This window comes from Cebus imitator, unplaced genomic scaffold (genome assembly GCF_001604975.1).
Source record: "Cebus imitator isolate Cc_AM_T3 unplaced genomic scaffold, Cebus_imitator-1.0 Scaffold67, whole genome shotgun sequence".
Classification (NCBI taxonomy): domain Eukaryota; kingdom Metazoa; phylum Chordata; class Mammalia; order Primates; family Cebidae; genus Cebus; species Cebus imitator.
In genome coordinates this window covers 4,874,111-4,891,214 of record NW_016107382.1, presented here as the reverse complement: position 1 = coordinate 4,891,214, position 17,104 = coordinate 4,874,111, and the positions used below count along the sequence as shown (strand labels likewise).

General features: G+C 36.1%; 1 protein-coding gene across 6 annotated transcripts in view; it reads right to left on the bottom strand.

Annotated features, from left to right (window-relative positions):
- The window catches only part of NAP1L1 (nucleosome assembly protein 1 like 1), a 38,815-nt gene that overhangs the window by 18,661 nt on the left and 3,050 nt on the right, over nt 1-17,104 (bottom strand). For 5 of the 6 annotated variants that reach the window (XM_037739288.1, XM_037739287.1, XM_017530625.2 and 2 more), the window contains exons 2-4: nt 8,891-8,927; nt 3,648-3,733; nt 2,095-2,197 (exon numbers count right to left, since the gene is read on the bottom strand). In XM_037739288.1, coding sequence (XP_037595216.1) covers nt 2,095-2,197; nt 3,648-3,733; nt 8,891-8,907 — 206 coding nt within the window. In that variant the 5' untranslated portion in view covers nt 8,908-8,927. The remainder of the gene's footprint in view (nt 1-2,094; nt 2,198-3,647; nt 3,734-8,890; nt 8,928-17,104) is intronic. The other variant, XM_037739289.1, reaches the window with a different exon arrangement.

Here is a 17,104-nt window from a genome sequence, read left to right as displayed (position 1 = left end):
TAGCGAAGTAAAAAAAGGGGAAGGGAAAAGTTCAATACAGCATCTTAATTGATATAGTTAAAAAAAAAAGTTCAGATTAAAAAAACAGCAAATAGGCACTGAATTTAATGGAGATTTTATATTCATTCCCAATATGAATGGAAATAAGACTTAATACAGTAGTGAAAGTGCTGGTAATGTTGTAAAGAAAATTATGTGACATAATGTAATATGGAAGAACAGAGCTAAAACTGCCATTATTTGCAGATAAAATCTTCTGACAGGGGCCAAAACAGAACGCATTACTACAATAAGTTTAGCAAGGTNAAAAAAAAAAAAAAAAAAAAAAAGCAACAATCCTCTGTACATCAATAACAGCCAAACATACAATAAAAAAGATGCTATTCACAACAGCCACACAAAATATACAGAAATTAACTTAACCGACAGACTCTATGAAGATAACTTTGAAACTAAAGACACAGAATGTGACCTGAAGAAGTATGTGGATGAGACAATATTTTAAAATGTAATTCTGTCAATCTATAAATCCAATATAATTCCTATCAAAGTTTCAAGGTTTTTTGCTTGTTGATAACCCTGATAAACTTAAACTGTCAAAAATGTGAATGATTGTGTTGGGGGAGAAGTGTAAAAGGATGCAACCTGCCCTGCTAAATATTAAGACGTGCTGTAAAGTTATAGTAATCAAGTGTGACAATGACAAGAGACAAAAAGACCACACAACAGAAGAGTGCTGCTCAAAGACAAACACAGATGTTTATAACTTGATGTGCAATGAAGGTAGGTGGAACCCTAAATGGGGGAAGAATGGATTGTTTAGTGAATAGTGTTATAAAAACTAGCTCATGTCACTGGAGGAGGACCCGCCACCAAAATTAAGCCAACCTAGCTCATTAAAAAAATGAAGCAGAAGAAAAGGGAACTGGAAGCTTATATATAACAAATATAAAAGTAGACTCTAGAGGGATTTAAGACCTAAATATAAAAGGTAAAACTATTCAATAGGAAACATAGCAGGACCAGGAGGGACTTCTTAAACAGTTTCAAAAGCACAAGCCTTAGGGCAAAGTATTTTACTAAAATAAAACTTGTTTACCAGAGGACTCCATGGATAAAATTAGTAGAAATGACACATTATTTAGAATGCCTAAAAACAGATAAGGCAATAACATTTAGAATACAAAGACTTTTGCAAAGCATTAAAAAAATAGCAATCCCAACAGGAAAATGGGAAAAGGGTACCAATGAGCAACCGAAAAGGCTCACAAGCATTATGAAGAAAAGCTGCTCATTAGGAATCATAAAATACAAATAAGACAAAATGAGTCTGCACCTCTTAGGCTGATTTAAAAATAAAAACAAAAAGACCACAAAGCTGGATGGTACTAATTGTTGGCAGACATAAAGATAAATCCATCTTCTTGCACTGGGTATACAGCATTTCTGGAAATCATGCTAGAAGTATAATACTTAAAGCCTTACATACTCTATGTATAAAGTGGCAATCCCACTGCTGAGTACACATCTCAAAGAAATTCTTACACAGTTCCTTTGCAGGACATGCACAAAGATGTCCATCACAATTCATGTTGATAAAGAAGTCCATCATAGGAAAAGCAAATAAAACACCACAGAGAACTCGGCAACATTTAGAAGCTACTAACTATAATTAACATATAGATAGTAACCTGAATGGATCTTAAAATCACAAAGAAAGTTTTTTAAGTGTGTAAGCTGAGTTAAGATATTCATGCTATTATGAATGATTTATGTCACCAGTGAAATAAGAAATCGATATTTCTTCTAATTCTGTGTACTTCTAACACACCTATAAACAAATCTCAGAAATACTTAAGATCAGTGTACTTCCTATAAACTTGACCCCAAATAAATAAATTTTAAAAGATCAATGTAAACAGGTGGTACTAAGCACAATTTTAAACTTCCAATAATCCTATACTAGATACTAACAGACAACAGGTTTCTACTACTGCATATCTAAATGCTAGATGGTCTTAAAAATAGATATGCCTGCAATGTTGATTGATTATAGAAAGATAAATAAGGACCATGGAAAAGGAGAACTTGTACCTTTCAATGTATCCTGTTGGTGTTTCTACCAGACCATCAAGTCTTTCTTGAAGGGCTGCAAGAATCTGAGGATTTTGCATCATCTGAACAGTTAGCTGACGTGCTTTAAAACAAAACAAAACAAAACAAAAGGGCATCGAAAGAAGGATTTTATGAAAATGTATTATGCTTTTTAAATAGGACAATCCAATCTCATGAAGTTTTCCTAACTGGCCCATAAATTGCTGGTATATATAATGAGTAGAGATGGGCAGGGCAAGTTAAAGAGAATGTATTCTAAGATAACCCAATGTTCAGGAATAATTCAGATTCCTAATGATTTATCTCTAGTCAAGGCATTTCTCAAGGCCACTGCCACAAGTACTAAGAACAATATCCTTTCTCTTCCTAGTATCTTCTGTTTCACCCACCTTGCATTTTTAGGAAAGCTCAAGGCTTCATTCAGATGCCTATCATGGCTCTTGACAGTCCTTTGAATGCAGACAACACATATCAGAAAAGCGCAAATATACTGACAGTTTTAGGCCCAGGAGAATGGCGAAGTTCGTGATTGATGTTTATGTTTAATGCCTGTGTAATGTATTTCTATATGTATGAATAAAGTTAGTAGTTGAGACAGTCAAAGGTTGTAACTGAGGCCAAAACAAAATGTGGTTATCAATAGCTTTTTAAAAACACTCAATCCAAATTTACGCCAATTTATACAAAACAGATTACATTACTAATCTTCTCTTCATCAATACAGTTATTACACAAAGTGCCATTAATAATATTTCAATTATTAGATGATGTATAGCCAGGATAACCAATACAGATTTAAAAATATCTATATTGGTCACTGAGGATACAGTTCTGTATCTGTTAAGAAAATGTTACAAAATGAAAACTGAAGCTATTAATACAAGTTCTGAAGTCTTTTCACAATTAACTTCCATCTGGTTTAAAAATGAAAAGCTGAGTCATCTGGTACCTTAATATTCTTGGCCCAGATCTATAGGACATAACCTAAGCAGTACAATCCCCCACCACCACTCCTTTCAAAAATTATCTGCTAAAATAAATTGATTACCTACACTTAATAAATGGCTTTTTTGCTTGAAGGAGTGGATTTTTAAAGACACACACTACATGTTCTCTATATATTAAACACTAAACCTACTGTCATAAGCACCACATCAAACCTGAAACATTTCTAAATTCAGACAGAACTCATGGGCAGCTGTTTTACACAGCTACACCAAGTCACTCCAACAGTGGAGGATGCAAAAACAATGACTTCTGACTCGCTGTATCTATACCTACCCTTCCTTTCTCTCTCTCTCTTTCTCTCTCTCACACACACACTCTCTCTCTCTGTCTCTCTCTCTCTCACTCACACACACACACACACACACACACACACCCACACACACCCACAGAGTTACTAGAGGTATGGACCAGTAGATAAAATGAACAATGAGCAAGAGTCCAAAAAAACAGACTGGCACTTATAACTACCCTCTAGTAGACATGTGCCAGCAATCACTGGCTCCTGAAGTAATTTAAAGTAATACCTTTGATTTTTGTTTCTTCACCAGTTTCTTCTTCTTCTACTTCTTCAACATCATCCAAATCTTGATCAAGTTCAGACTGTTCTTTGCTATAACATCACAGTATCACACCAAGGTTCAAATGTACCAATTACCAACAAAAAATTATAGAAAAAATTCATTTTCAAAATTAGCATCTCTTTCAAAGACATAAAATAGGAAATTCAAAAGGTAATTCAGTTTTCTAACTTCATATGTAAACAAATACAAACTGGAAGTTCTTAAACTTTCATTAAAGACATCTGGCCACATGTAAAGTTTATACTTTTCAAGATATAAAAAACTGGTTTTGTAGGTTTTTGAGGGATGTGATGTCAACAAGCATGTGCACTCAACCAAATATCCATTGATTTTACTTTTCCTTCTTAGTAATAACCTCCTTATTTTATATGAGATGGCAACAAACCAAGCTAAAAGTCTACATTTCCTAGCCTACCTTCAGCTAGACTATTTTGGCAGCAAGATAAAAAAGCAGAAGTACTGTATTTCTTTGAGGGAGTATCCTTAACAAGATGGTAGATAGCTGGGGAGCCTTTATCTTAATCCCTCTCCCCTCGCACTTAGAATACGAGTATGATGGATAGAGCTCTAGCAGCCACACTGGACTGTGAGGCATCCTAGAAAATGAAAGCCACCAGCTAAAGAAAAAGGAATTAGGAAAAACAGAAGAATCCTGGACCCCTTATGGCTGTGCAGCAACTGTTATCAGCCTATACTGTCTTTGGACTTTCCTTTTCTTTACTTCATAGTGGATGTGAGAAAGAATAAGGACTTTGGAGTCTAATTCTTGTTTAGAACAAAGCCAAGATGATAGCACCATGAAAGAGATGGTAAAAAGTAGTAAGATAACATCCTTCCCATTTCATCTTAAAAAATCACCAAAAATCTAATTTGTGAACATGGGATTGCATCTAGCATTAGAAAGGAAATTAAGGACTCCTAAATCAATATAAAAGGTCGTCGAACAATTCCTGTATGAATATTTTAACACTTGGATTAGAAATTTAGTTGCTTTTGTGCCTAAATAGCATTTGAAAAATTAATTTTCCACAAAGACAAATAATGACTTAATTTTCATACAAATACAGAAAAGCTCAATTGTACTCTGCTGGCACAATTTAAGTTCCTGTCAACAAAGGAAAAAAATTCAGTCTTCAGAAATGATACATATTATTTCTGAAAGTCACCCAGGCTGGAGTGCAGTGGCACAATCTCGGCCCACTGCAACCTGGGCCTCCCAAGCTCAAGCAATTCTTGTGCCACAGTCTCCTAAATAGCTGAGACTACAGAAGTGTGCCACTGCACCTGGCTAATTTTTATATTTTTAGTAGAGATAGGGTTTCACCATGTTGGCCAGGTTGGTCTCGAATTCCTGTCCTCAGGTGATCCTCCCACCTCAGCCTTCCAAAGTTCTAGGATTATTACAGGTGTGGGCCACTGCGCCTAGCCTATTTCTGGAAGAACTGATTTCGTATAAACTTAAAGTGTACACACGCAAGGGCCACTGGTTACACATAATTGGAGCAACTCCTCCTCCAGTGTCTTTCATCCTTTATTGAACATCTATATCCAAACGCTTTAAAACAGTTGTCCACAAACTATGTCCACGTGGCCAAATCCAGCCCACCCTATTATCGTAAATAAAATTTTACTGGAACACAGACACACTACATTTATGTATTGTCTGCTTTCACATTACATCAGCAGAGTTGAGTACAGTCATCCCTCCAAGTTTATGGTGGACCCACAGGAAACCACCTACCAAAATCCTGGGATGTTCAAGTCCTTTATATAAAATGACATAGTAATTGCAACTAACCTATGCCTATCCTCCTGTATACTTTAAATCACCTCTAGATTACTTACAATAATACTATATACGATGTAAATATAAATGGTTACATTAGGCTGGACCAGACAAACTGGCTCATGCCTGCAATCCCAACATTCTGGGAGCCAGGGCAAGAGGATCACTTGAGGCCAGGATTTCAAGACCAGCCTGAGTAACACAGAATTCTCTATTAAAAACAAAACAAAGAAACAAAAAACAGTAATCGTTGTTATATTCTATTGTTTATTTGTATTTATTATTGTGCTGTTATATTTTATTTTATTCTTTCCCTAATATTTTCCAGCTGCAGTTGGTAGAATTCAGATGCAAACTCATGGATGCTGAACTCACAGATACAGAGGGCCAACTGCAGTTAGAGAATCCTAGGTAACCTAGAATGCCTAAAATGTTTACTACCAAGCCTTTTACAGAGAAAGGTTTAATGACTGGTTTTCAAGAACAAGAATCCCCTCTGACTTCTATACTCCCAGGGCTAACAGACATCCAAAATTAAACAATAAGGGAAGAAGGAAATCAAGCTGTCATACTAATTTATTGTTTTTAAAGTTTAAAATGAGAGTTTCAAGGTTAAGATGGCCAATGGTACAAACTCAGCTGATCTTAATCCTTCTAAAATCTCCACTAAAATTATAATAAAGGGTTTGTTTGTTTTTTTAGCAGACTAAGGCTGAAACTGAAACAAGAGCAGCAACATTCTGGAAGCTGGAAACCAGACAAGTGATAATTTCATTGAGAGAACTGAAATCTAAGTTGGCAGTGGGGAAAGCTGAGAACCAGCCCAATTACAGTCTTTAAAAGGATAAGACCTGGTGGTACCAGGTTCATTTCTAGAACTAGGGTAAATGGTGGGACAGGAGAAAAAGTGGCTAAAACAAGAAAGTAAAAATTGATAAGCAGCTAAATCATTAGATCTTCTCCCCTACCACAGCAGAAATACTCAGTTCCTTCTTGGGAAAGGATAAAATTCAGAACTTGAACTGGAAGACAACAGACACAGTTAATAGTATCAAAGATATAGGACTGACTATGTACACATTAGAATGCTAAATGCAGGGACTCCTCTACATTTAGAGGAACACTGGAAGCCAGGTCTTTCTTTACCCAGACACTGTTCAACAATGAATCTGACTAACCCAGAAAAATAAATAAACATTCTACAACTGGGGGTTCTAACAAATGCCTACTCTGGTGACCCGACACTGAAATCCCAAATTAACAAGCCTCCTCCCCCTCCAACACTCAAATTTTCTAATCAATTTTCCTTTCTTTAAACATCTCTGAATTATCCTTATATCCCACCCAACCCAATCTTAATGAGCAACCAAGCAAGTACTGCCGTGTATTTTGAGGAAAGCCTCTTAGATTGAGACTAAAACAAACAAGGGAAAGAAAATATAAGAGCAAACAGACTATACAGGTAAAAGAAACATCCAGAGAAAAGATATTACCATTGATGAAACAAGAACAGGAAGCTATAAAACTAAAAACAAAAAACAGGAAGAACAAAAGAAATCTTGGAAACTAAAACAACAGAAATTTTAAAACCCAATACACGAGTTGAAAGATAGTCTTCAGTTCTTCCCAGAGAGAAGAGCAAAGAGACGAAGATGAAAAATAGGACAAAAGATCATTAGAAGACCAATCCAACACACAACATCTAACAGTAGCTCCAGAAAGAGAAAACAGAAATGAGGCAATTGCAAAGTTAAATCAAGAATATCCCTGGAACTAAAAGCCACTGAATAGCTGCACTGAAAGGGTCCACTGCCCAATGTGTAACATTAAGACAAAAAAATAACGTGAAAATTTCAGAACTCTGAAGCCAGATTAGCTTCCAGAAATGTACGTACTGTAAATGTATGTATTTCTCAACTATCACATAAAATGGTTATGGTTAAGAATTGTGATAACTCCAAACTTCAACACAGTAACACTGGAAACAAGGTGACAATGGAGCAGTGCCTTCAAAATTCTGAAGAAAAATGATTCCCATCTTACTATACTACACCCAAATAAACTATTCAGCATAGAAGCATAACTATCCAGCATAAAAGGTAGGTAAGTCATTTTGAGTCATGACATGTCTTAAAATAATTTAACTCCCTTGTACTCTTCCAAGAAGGTACTAACAAAATGAGAAGGCAATGTGAGATATAGCAAACAACAAACCCAAGAGGAGAAACAAGATGAAACCTCGGAAGGTAGTAAAATAGATCCAATGACAGCCATGTCACCAAGGTTAAGCAATCCAAATCATAAGTGTGACATAGGAGACAATCACTTTACCATTATCACTAAAAATGCCTGCTTCCACTCTTCTGGTTTTTTTTAATGCTGAAGATAGAATGCATAAGAGTGGCCTAAATTCTTATACGTACTTCTTTGTGCTGACCTTGTACTAAAGTTTCCAGCCCTCCCGGTATCATTCGCTGACGCCTACAGCAGGACGCCTACAACAGCTATGCATAATCATTTAGCATCCCCTCACTTGCAAGTGCTCTATTTTAACACAGGCTACTGTGAAATTACACAAATACCGTGCACCTCATCCCATTCTTCCTGACCCTAGTTCTATAAAACACCCATTCACAGTAGAATCCTGCCACGTGCCAACTTGCTTAAACCTATGCTTCCCAGGATGCATGACCTTGCCCAATACTTCTCCAGAATAAGTCTTTCTAAAGCCTCAGGAAAGCTGAGGCCAGACTATGACCCAGATAGTCTTTTTTCCTTGTTATCCTGTCTTGCAGCCTTCAACTAACGGTGGTAATGTTGCTTTACTCAGCTAATTTTGTGATCACTATTCAGATTTTCAAAATTAAACACTGATTGAGAATTTATAGGTGGTAAAGCTCTAAAGGAAAGCAAAGAAAAGAATTAGCAAAAGTCAGGAAAGCGTTTATATGTCTGCAAGGGAAAGGTGCTACTGAGAAGGGGCACACAAGGCTTCTAATAGTAATGTTCCATTTTTAACTTGTCTTAGTATTCCTTAAGCTCTACATATAAATACATTTTATTCACACTTTGGGCATTCGGTACATTACAATGCAAGCAGTAAAATCTTTGGGAAATATGTACAATAAAAATGAATTTTACAAGTATTTATAATCCATTATCATGCTTAGCACTTTCTTAAAAATAAATAGTGGCAAATTGTTTCATATATTTATGACAATATAGAATACATTCTATATTTTATCTTGAATACACTGCACTCAACTCTTTGCAAAAGTAGGTACTAAGCATTAGTAACTACATTTTCATAATATATAATTCATGCTACTTGCTGTTAGAACATCACAATACAAAGTGATGCCAAAAATCTCTGAAAAAGAACCAACTCTCTGCCACTTACTTGTCAATGTCTGCCATGTTGTAAGAACTCCAAATATCTATGGAGAGAAACATCAATGTTAAAAAAAAAAGTATATGATTTACTTAAAACCAATAAAAACATATGAAGCCAAAACCCTTTAAATCAATACTATGCTGAAAACTACACCAAGAAATGTCTGTTTCCTTTAAAATACGATCAGTGTTAAGAAGAAAACTCATGGAACATGCAAATTCTTCCTTACCAGTACCAAAAATAATTTTTCATAGGATATTATCTAAAATAAAAAAAGTTACCATTAAGCTTTTAGAATCTGTTGTGTAAAGATTGTAATAGCACCATTGGTTAAAAAAAAAATCCAACATTTGCTAGAATCATAGGAAAGGAAAACAGTACAAAAGGGTCTTCATTCAAATCTTTTTAACAATCAAAAAGTTCAATTTCTGCTTAAATTTTTTGGCTACGTAGCATCTTAAAACAGAATCCATTTTATATTTAGCAATATTCATTTTTATAATCTGATGCCTACTGTAATCACTATGCCCCTTGATTATCTTTTTTAAAAAGACTTCATCCCTGGGTGAAATATCAACCATTTAGACTATTTCAAAAGCTCTGGGTCCCAATTTTAATGTCAGGTAAGCCTTCCTTATCTCTTCAAATGGATATGTACCTCATGTTAGATAACTGATAACCAGCAACCTCCAACTTCCCCTAGATATGCTGCGGACATTGTCTAGATTTGTGGTTACCAGACCTGAATAAGTTTACTGTTAGGACTGAACAGAGCATATCCTAAGTTCCTTCTCACTAAGAGATTAGTATGAAGCTGGAGAATACTGCTTTTAGAAAAACAAATCTTATTAAGCAGATGAGTTATATTCAGGCAGAAAAAAAAGGCAGAATGCCACAGGTAATCTACAGATTACATAAAAACTAAAGCAAGTTTAGATAGAGTCCACATTAAAATCAAGTTTATCTTAGCCAGGCACAGTGGTAGGAGCCTGTAGTCCCAGCTGCACAAGAGGCAGGAAGATTACTTGAGCACAGGAGTTCAAGGCCTGCCTGGAAATATAAGACCCTATCTCTAAAAAAATAAATAAATACATACATAAATAAATAAATAGAATCAAGTTACCTGGTAAAAATTAAAATCATAGTACATATTTAACCCACAAAATCCTACAAGATGTGTTTGCTTTCATAGCAACATATCTAATATACCTATGAACAAAGAGTTTTTAAAAATGGAAAAGATCCTGATTTTAGCAGTTAAGTGCTAATATTTTGGGAAAACATTATTACTGATCTAGTCTATCCTTTAGAGTAATTATAAAGAAAATATTTCTTCCTAATGTGTCTAACTCTATAAATATTTTCTATTTGTTATAAATAATTCCTAATAGTACTGATGAATTTTTCTAGTGACGCTGGGTAATGAGTCAGCATTTACAAAGTATTTAACAATTATAAATACTAATCAAAAAGAAAAATATTGAATCTGACATCAAAGAAATGCAAGTAGGATACCAGTTTGTCTATTACATCATCAATAATTTCCTTTTAATACAGGGAAACGTGTGCATATGCATCCTTATTTCTAGCTACTGCTGCTGTAACTTTCTGGAGAGCAATCTGACAACAGGAATATCAAAAGCCTTAAACATGTCCATCTCAGCCAGGCACCATGGCTCACGCCTGCAAACCCAGCACTTTGAGAGGCCGAGGCAGAAGGATCACTTGAGACCAGACGTTCAAGACAAGCCTTGGCAACACAGTGAGACTCTCTTAAAAAAATTTTAAAAAAAAATTAAAAAAATAAAATATGTCCACTTCCAGACTTATTCACTTATGAGATCTACCATAAAAAAATTATAAAGAATCTTATGCCTTTGCTTTCTATGTTCACCTAGAAGGTTCTTCCACAGATCTGAACAAGTCCCGCACATCCTTTGGCTCTCAGTTCAAAGTTTCATTCCTCAGAAATGCTTTCTCCAACCTATATATTCTGGTTAAGTAAGATTTATTGGTACACACACTCCTATAAAGGTTTCTTTCTCTCCAAAATAAGATGTCAGTCTATAATTATAGATTAGTGTGATTTATATAAATTTATATAATTTATATAAATTATAAATTAGTCTGTTCCAACTGATAAGATTCATGATTACAGTAATTAAATCTGATCTTGCCAATTATAGCATTGTATTCTTTGGGGTAATACACAAAGCTTATTATAAACTTAGTACTATCATGGAATATGCGTAAAATGGAATGCTTTGCAGTCACAAATAAAACAGACCTGAGTTGCTATGAAAGAACACCAAAGCAAGGCATAGGATGTAGGCCAAAATCCCATTTGGATCACTCATATTTGTACATACTTTAACGTAAATAAAATCCTTCTGAAAACACACACCAAAAACCTAACAGGGGTAACCTAATGAGATAGAAGGGACTGGGGATAATGAGAACATATATTCCATTCACCATTACAGTCATGTGTGGATTAAACATAGGAGTATGTTCTGAGAAACGTGTCTTTAGATATTTTGTTATTGTTCAAACATCAGAGTGTACTTATACAAACCTAGATGGTATAGCCTACTAGGCACCTAGACTATGATATGGATTATTGCTCCCAGGCTACAACCTATATAGCATGTGGCTGTACTGAATACTGTAGGCAACTTCAATATGATGGCTAAGTAGTTATGCATATGAACACAGAAAAGGTACAATAAAAACAAGGTATCATGCTTTCCCCTGTTTAATTTTAAAAAAAAGGAATTATAATCTTATGGAATCATTGTCACATACGCACATGGTCCATCTTTGACTGAAATGTCATTATGTGCATGACTGCATCTGGTTTTCCAATACACAGACTTATACAATAATTTCCAATACAAATTTATTCTGAAATTTGCTGGGTTTAATATATAGTGTCTAGTAAACCCAGCAATTGTCAAAAATAGAAGCAAAAAAACCCCAAAACTTTCAAATTTATATTTTATAACTTTTTACTTTTTTGAGACAGTCTTGCTCTGTTGCCTAGGCTGCAGTACAGTGGTGTGACCTCGGCTCACTGCAACCTCCACCTCCCGGGTTCAAGTGACTCTCCTGCCTCAGCTTCCCCAGCAGCTGGGACTACAGGCGCATGCAATCACGCCCAACTAATTTTTTGTATTTTTAGTAGAGACGGGGTTTCACTATGTTAGTCGGGATGGTCCCAAACTCCTGATCTCAAGTGATTCGCCCGCCTCAGCCTCCCTCCCCAAGTGCTAGCGACCACACCTGGCCCTTTTATAACATTTTAATATGTTTGCAGAAGAATGGCTACATTGCTAACCTCAATGTCCATTTGCAGCATTATATTTATAGTTTAAACTCTTAAAATGAAACTTCATCTTTAGTAGAGGATCCAAGACAGATAATTCAGAGAACATTAACAGGAGGCATTTACTCCTCCAGAGAAGGCTACTCAAACCTGCCTATTCTGGATAAATTATATCTCTTGGTTGTAAGGCAGATTTAATTTTCTAGTCAGTTGTGATCATTTGGGCTGACATCAACTTTGTAGCAATCTACAAATTCAGGCAAACAACTTCTGGCTCTATTTCATCATCTATATGAAGCAGAAAAACACCTGAGGAAGTGGGACCCCAAAATCTGCATTCTAAACCAGAAACTCAGTTTCTGAGGTGGTTCTCAGAGAGTTAGATCACATTGAGAACATAAGTTTAAGTTAATATCCATATTAATTTTTTATTGCAGTTGACATTAAATGAAATCAGTAAGAATCTTATTTGTTAGACAATAAATTGCATTCCAAGTTCTCTGTGAAAAACTTTCATTCCTGAGAGCAACAAACTAGATTACACAGGTCAATCCTACCAATGAAAAATATGGGCAAGCACAGTGCTCACACCTGTAATCCTAGCACTGTCGAGGCCAAGGCGGGCGAATTGCGTGAGCTTAGGCGTTCGAGACCAGCTTGGGCAACATGGTAAAACCCAGTCTCCACTAAAATACAAAAAAATTAGCTGTGCGTGGTGGCGTACACCTGTAGTCCCAGCTACTTGGGAGGCTGAGGCAGAATTGCTTGAACCTGGGAAGCAGAGGTTGCAGTGAATCGAGATCATGCCACTGCACTCCAGCCTGGGTGACAGTAAGACCCTATCTCACATAAATAAATAAATACATAAAATAAAATAAAATAAAATAAAATAAAATCTTAAAAGCACTGAAATGCTAACAAGATAGTAAGGAATTACCAGTCCAAAACTGAGGGTAAAACAGGAAGCAGAAGGCACTTTTGCACTGAGGTCAATTGCCAATTACAAGCAATGTGAACTTTGGTTTTAACCAAAGTTAAAATCCTGGGCCTGTCCAAGGTGGGTATCTTTACGGTAACCCTCCCAAATTAAGCAGGAACTCCAAGGTGCTATATTCCTCAAGGATAAATTCATTCTCTTGGACAAAAAGCCCAAATTTTCCTCCTCTGTATTGCCCTCCAAACTCCAAGCTATGTACTTAAAGTGATCTGTCCCTGGTATAGTCAGATATCTGCATATCCAAATATAAATGAAAGCTTCCTTCTAGACCTCAAAAAATTCAGACAAGTAATGTTCACAGCCGACAGGAGAAACAGAAAAGAATACAACAGAAACCAACCTACACAAAGACAAACATTGTCCAACAGGCTATAAACAAATATATACCTACAGACAAAGTAAGCTGAGTTGTCTTTGATCTCAGCTTGAAAATACACTATCTGCAAGGAAGTCATCAACCTCATAAAGACTTTATACAAGTTCTAGGAGCAGGAGAATAGGACAGAATATTTGAAGAAATTAACATCCAAGATTTTTCCATAAGTGATGAAAGACACCAATCCACAGATTCAGGTAGCCCTACAAATTAAAACCATAAAATAAAGAATCCATATATATGTATTTATCCAGCTCAGGATTTTTCATATGTATAAAAATTATAGGTATCATATATATAAATTATATATATTAAAAATCAGTATAATTTTTATATCAGTAAAAAGGCAAGATAACAAAAACAAATTCACCTCAAAAGCACACACAGAAAAGGTAGATTAACTTAAAAGGCAGAAAAGACTGACAGCTGTCTTCTCTTCAGTAAGACACCAAAAGACAACAGAATATGTTGAAAAGAATTCAGTATGTTGAAAAGAACTAAAAATCTTAGAATACTATCCCCAACCAAAACATTTCCTAAGAATGAAGGTGAGGCCATACGCGGTGGCTCATACCTACAGTCTCAGCACTTTGAAAGGCTGGGGCAGGAGGATCACTTGAGGCCAGGAGTTCAAGACCAGCCTGGGCAACATAGATCAGCTCCACAAAAAAATTAAAATGCTTGCTGTAAGTAGACCTAGCTACTCAGGAGACTGAGGCCAAGAGTTTGAGGTTACAGTGAGCTATGATTGTTACCACCACACTTCAACCTATCTCCTTAAAAAAAAAAAAAGTGTAACATAAAGACATTTTCAGAATAAAACACTAACCAAAGTTAATATCACTGTATTAATATCAGGAAAAAAAAGATTTCAAGGAAAAACATTACTGAGATAAAGAGGTCACTTCATAATAAAAGGTTCACCTATATATGGTGAGTATAAGATCTCAAAAGAAAAAACTGACCCTAAAAACATACTTGAAGGCTACTTTTTTTTTTTTTTTTTGGTGACAGGGCCTTGCTCTGTTGCCCAGGCTATAGTGCAGTGGCATCATCACAGCTCACTGCAGCCTTGATCTCACAGGCTCAAGTGATTCTCTCACCTCAGCCTCCTGAGTAGCTGGGACTACAGGTGTGCACCACCCCACTCAGCTAATTGTTTTAATTCTTTTTAAAAGACAGGGTGTCTCAATATGTTGCCTAGGCTGGTCCGGAACTCTTGGGCTCAAGCAATCCTCCCGCCTTGGCCTCCCAAAGTGCTGGGATTACAGGTGACAGCCACCACACCTGATCTCCTGAATGCAAATCCTCCTTCCTAAAACAAGCAAAAAACAAAACCTTCCACTGAAGATGGGAGACGATTGACTGAACTGATTGGATATATAGGGCAGACATAATGCTAAGAAATCGTTACCCAACTACAGTCACATAACATTTCAGTCAACACAGCATTGCATGTACAACGGTAGTCCCACAAAATTATAACGGAGCTGAAACATTCCTACTGCCTAGTAATGTCACAGCTCAATTCATTATTAATGTTTGTGGTGATGGTGGTATAAACAAACCTACTGCACAGTCATATAAAAGTATGGCACATGCAATTATGTACAGTACATAAGACTTGATAAGGATAATAAACAACTTATTGGCTTATTTACTATACTATGCTTTTTGTCATTAGAGTCCACACCAACTCATTAAAAAAAAAGTTAAAACTGCCTAACACAGCAACATGCCACACCAGTTTGTAGCCTAGGAACAACAGGCTATGCCATATAGCCTATGTATGTAGTAGGCTGTACCATCTAGGTTTGTGCAAGTACATTTCTATGACATTCACAAAAGGATGAAATGGCCTCATGATGCATTTCTCAGAACATATCCCCATCATTAGCCAAGCATAACTGTATATATAAACAAATTCTATGTTGGAAGAAGACTTCATGACCATAACTGCTACATGGCTTTTCCCTAGAGCACACTGGGATACAAGGAGGAGTGCTTTTGAATTCTATGCTGCTATAGTTTATTTGTCCCCTCCAAAACTCATGGTGAAATTTGAGCCTGTATGTGACAGCACTGAGGTGGGGTCTTTAAGATGTGATTGGATCATGAGGGCTCTTCCCTCACAAAGGAATTAATCCATTCACAGATTAATGTATTTCTTTATAAATTACCCAGTTTCCCACCAGGGTAACTGGAGATCTGAGCTACTTTGTTAGCATGCTCAGCCCCCTCCCTATGTGATACCCTGTGCTGCCTTGGGAACCTTCAGAGTCCCCACAAGCAAAGTTCTCACATGTAGTCCTTCAATCTTGGATTTCTCAGCCTCTACAACTGCAAGAAATAAATTCTTTTTAATCAATTACCCCGTTTCAGGTATTCTAAGCAACGGAAAATGGACTAATATGTTGATTTAAAGCAGAACAGTGAAAGTCAACTTTCTTTCAAAGCCAGGGTAAAAATTATCTCATCATAAGTTATCACTGCTCATGTATGTAACCATGGAGAGGTTATTACCATTCTGTACCTATTTCCTTGTTAAAATGTTGAAGCTATCTGTCTCTAAGTACATTAAATGAACTAATAGTACACACAGAATTTAAAGTAACACCTGAATAATCACTAAGTGCTATTACATTATTTACCCATTATGCTCTTCTGTACCCTCTTTAGAAAATAGTTCCAAGACCAAAATTGCAACTCTAGACAGGTGTGGTGGCTCACACCTCTCAACTCAGCACTTTGGAAGGACAAGGCAAGAAGATTGCTTGAGGCCAGGCATTTAAGACCAGCCAGGGCAACACGGCAAGAGCCTGTCTCCACAAGGAAAAAATATATATAAAACCCTGTTTCCCAATAAAAATCAAAATGTACAAAACTTCTGAATAGGTAAAAATGTATACAAATATTTAGGAAGTAAAAGGCAGAGTTGGTAACCAAAGGTATAAAAGCCACTTTCTACAGCAAGCCCAGTAATATACTCTAATGTTCTGCAGTCATTGTGTTAAATAAAGGACTTAAGTATGGATAGGTGTAAAGCAACAACTCTCTCCTTCTAATCTCTACACTGCCCAAAAACTTATTTAGATGAAATTAGCTTGAAATGGAACTTAAAGTCATCAATCATAACAGGTTCCTTTGTGTAAACGTTGTATTACTCTATGCCCCCCTTTACCCTTTTCTTCCTTCACAGCACTCATCACAATTTAACATTTCATATCTAAGCAACCAATTTGCCTCTTTTGCTCATGATATCTGACACATGTCCATACAGGTGCTAGTTACTCAAATAAACTGAGAACACAAGTAATTACGGGTCTGATTAAACTTTAAGATCTGAATACACTGATCATTAATATGTTGATATTGATGAGGATTCATCTGCTCTAATCCTGTTTTAAATTTACAACCAAGAGTGAATAAAATACTGTATTTGACATCTTCAGACCTTTGAAGTCCAACAGATATTTCTTCTTTAGCCCCTTCTCCTACAAAAAGACCCTGTGTCTTGAACAT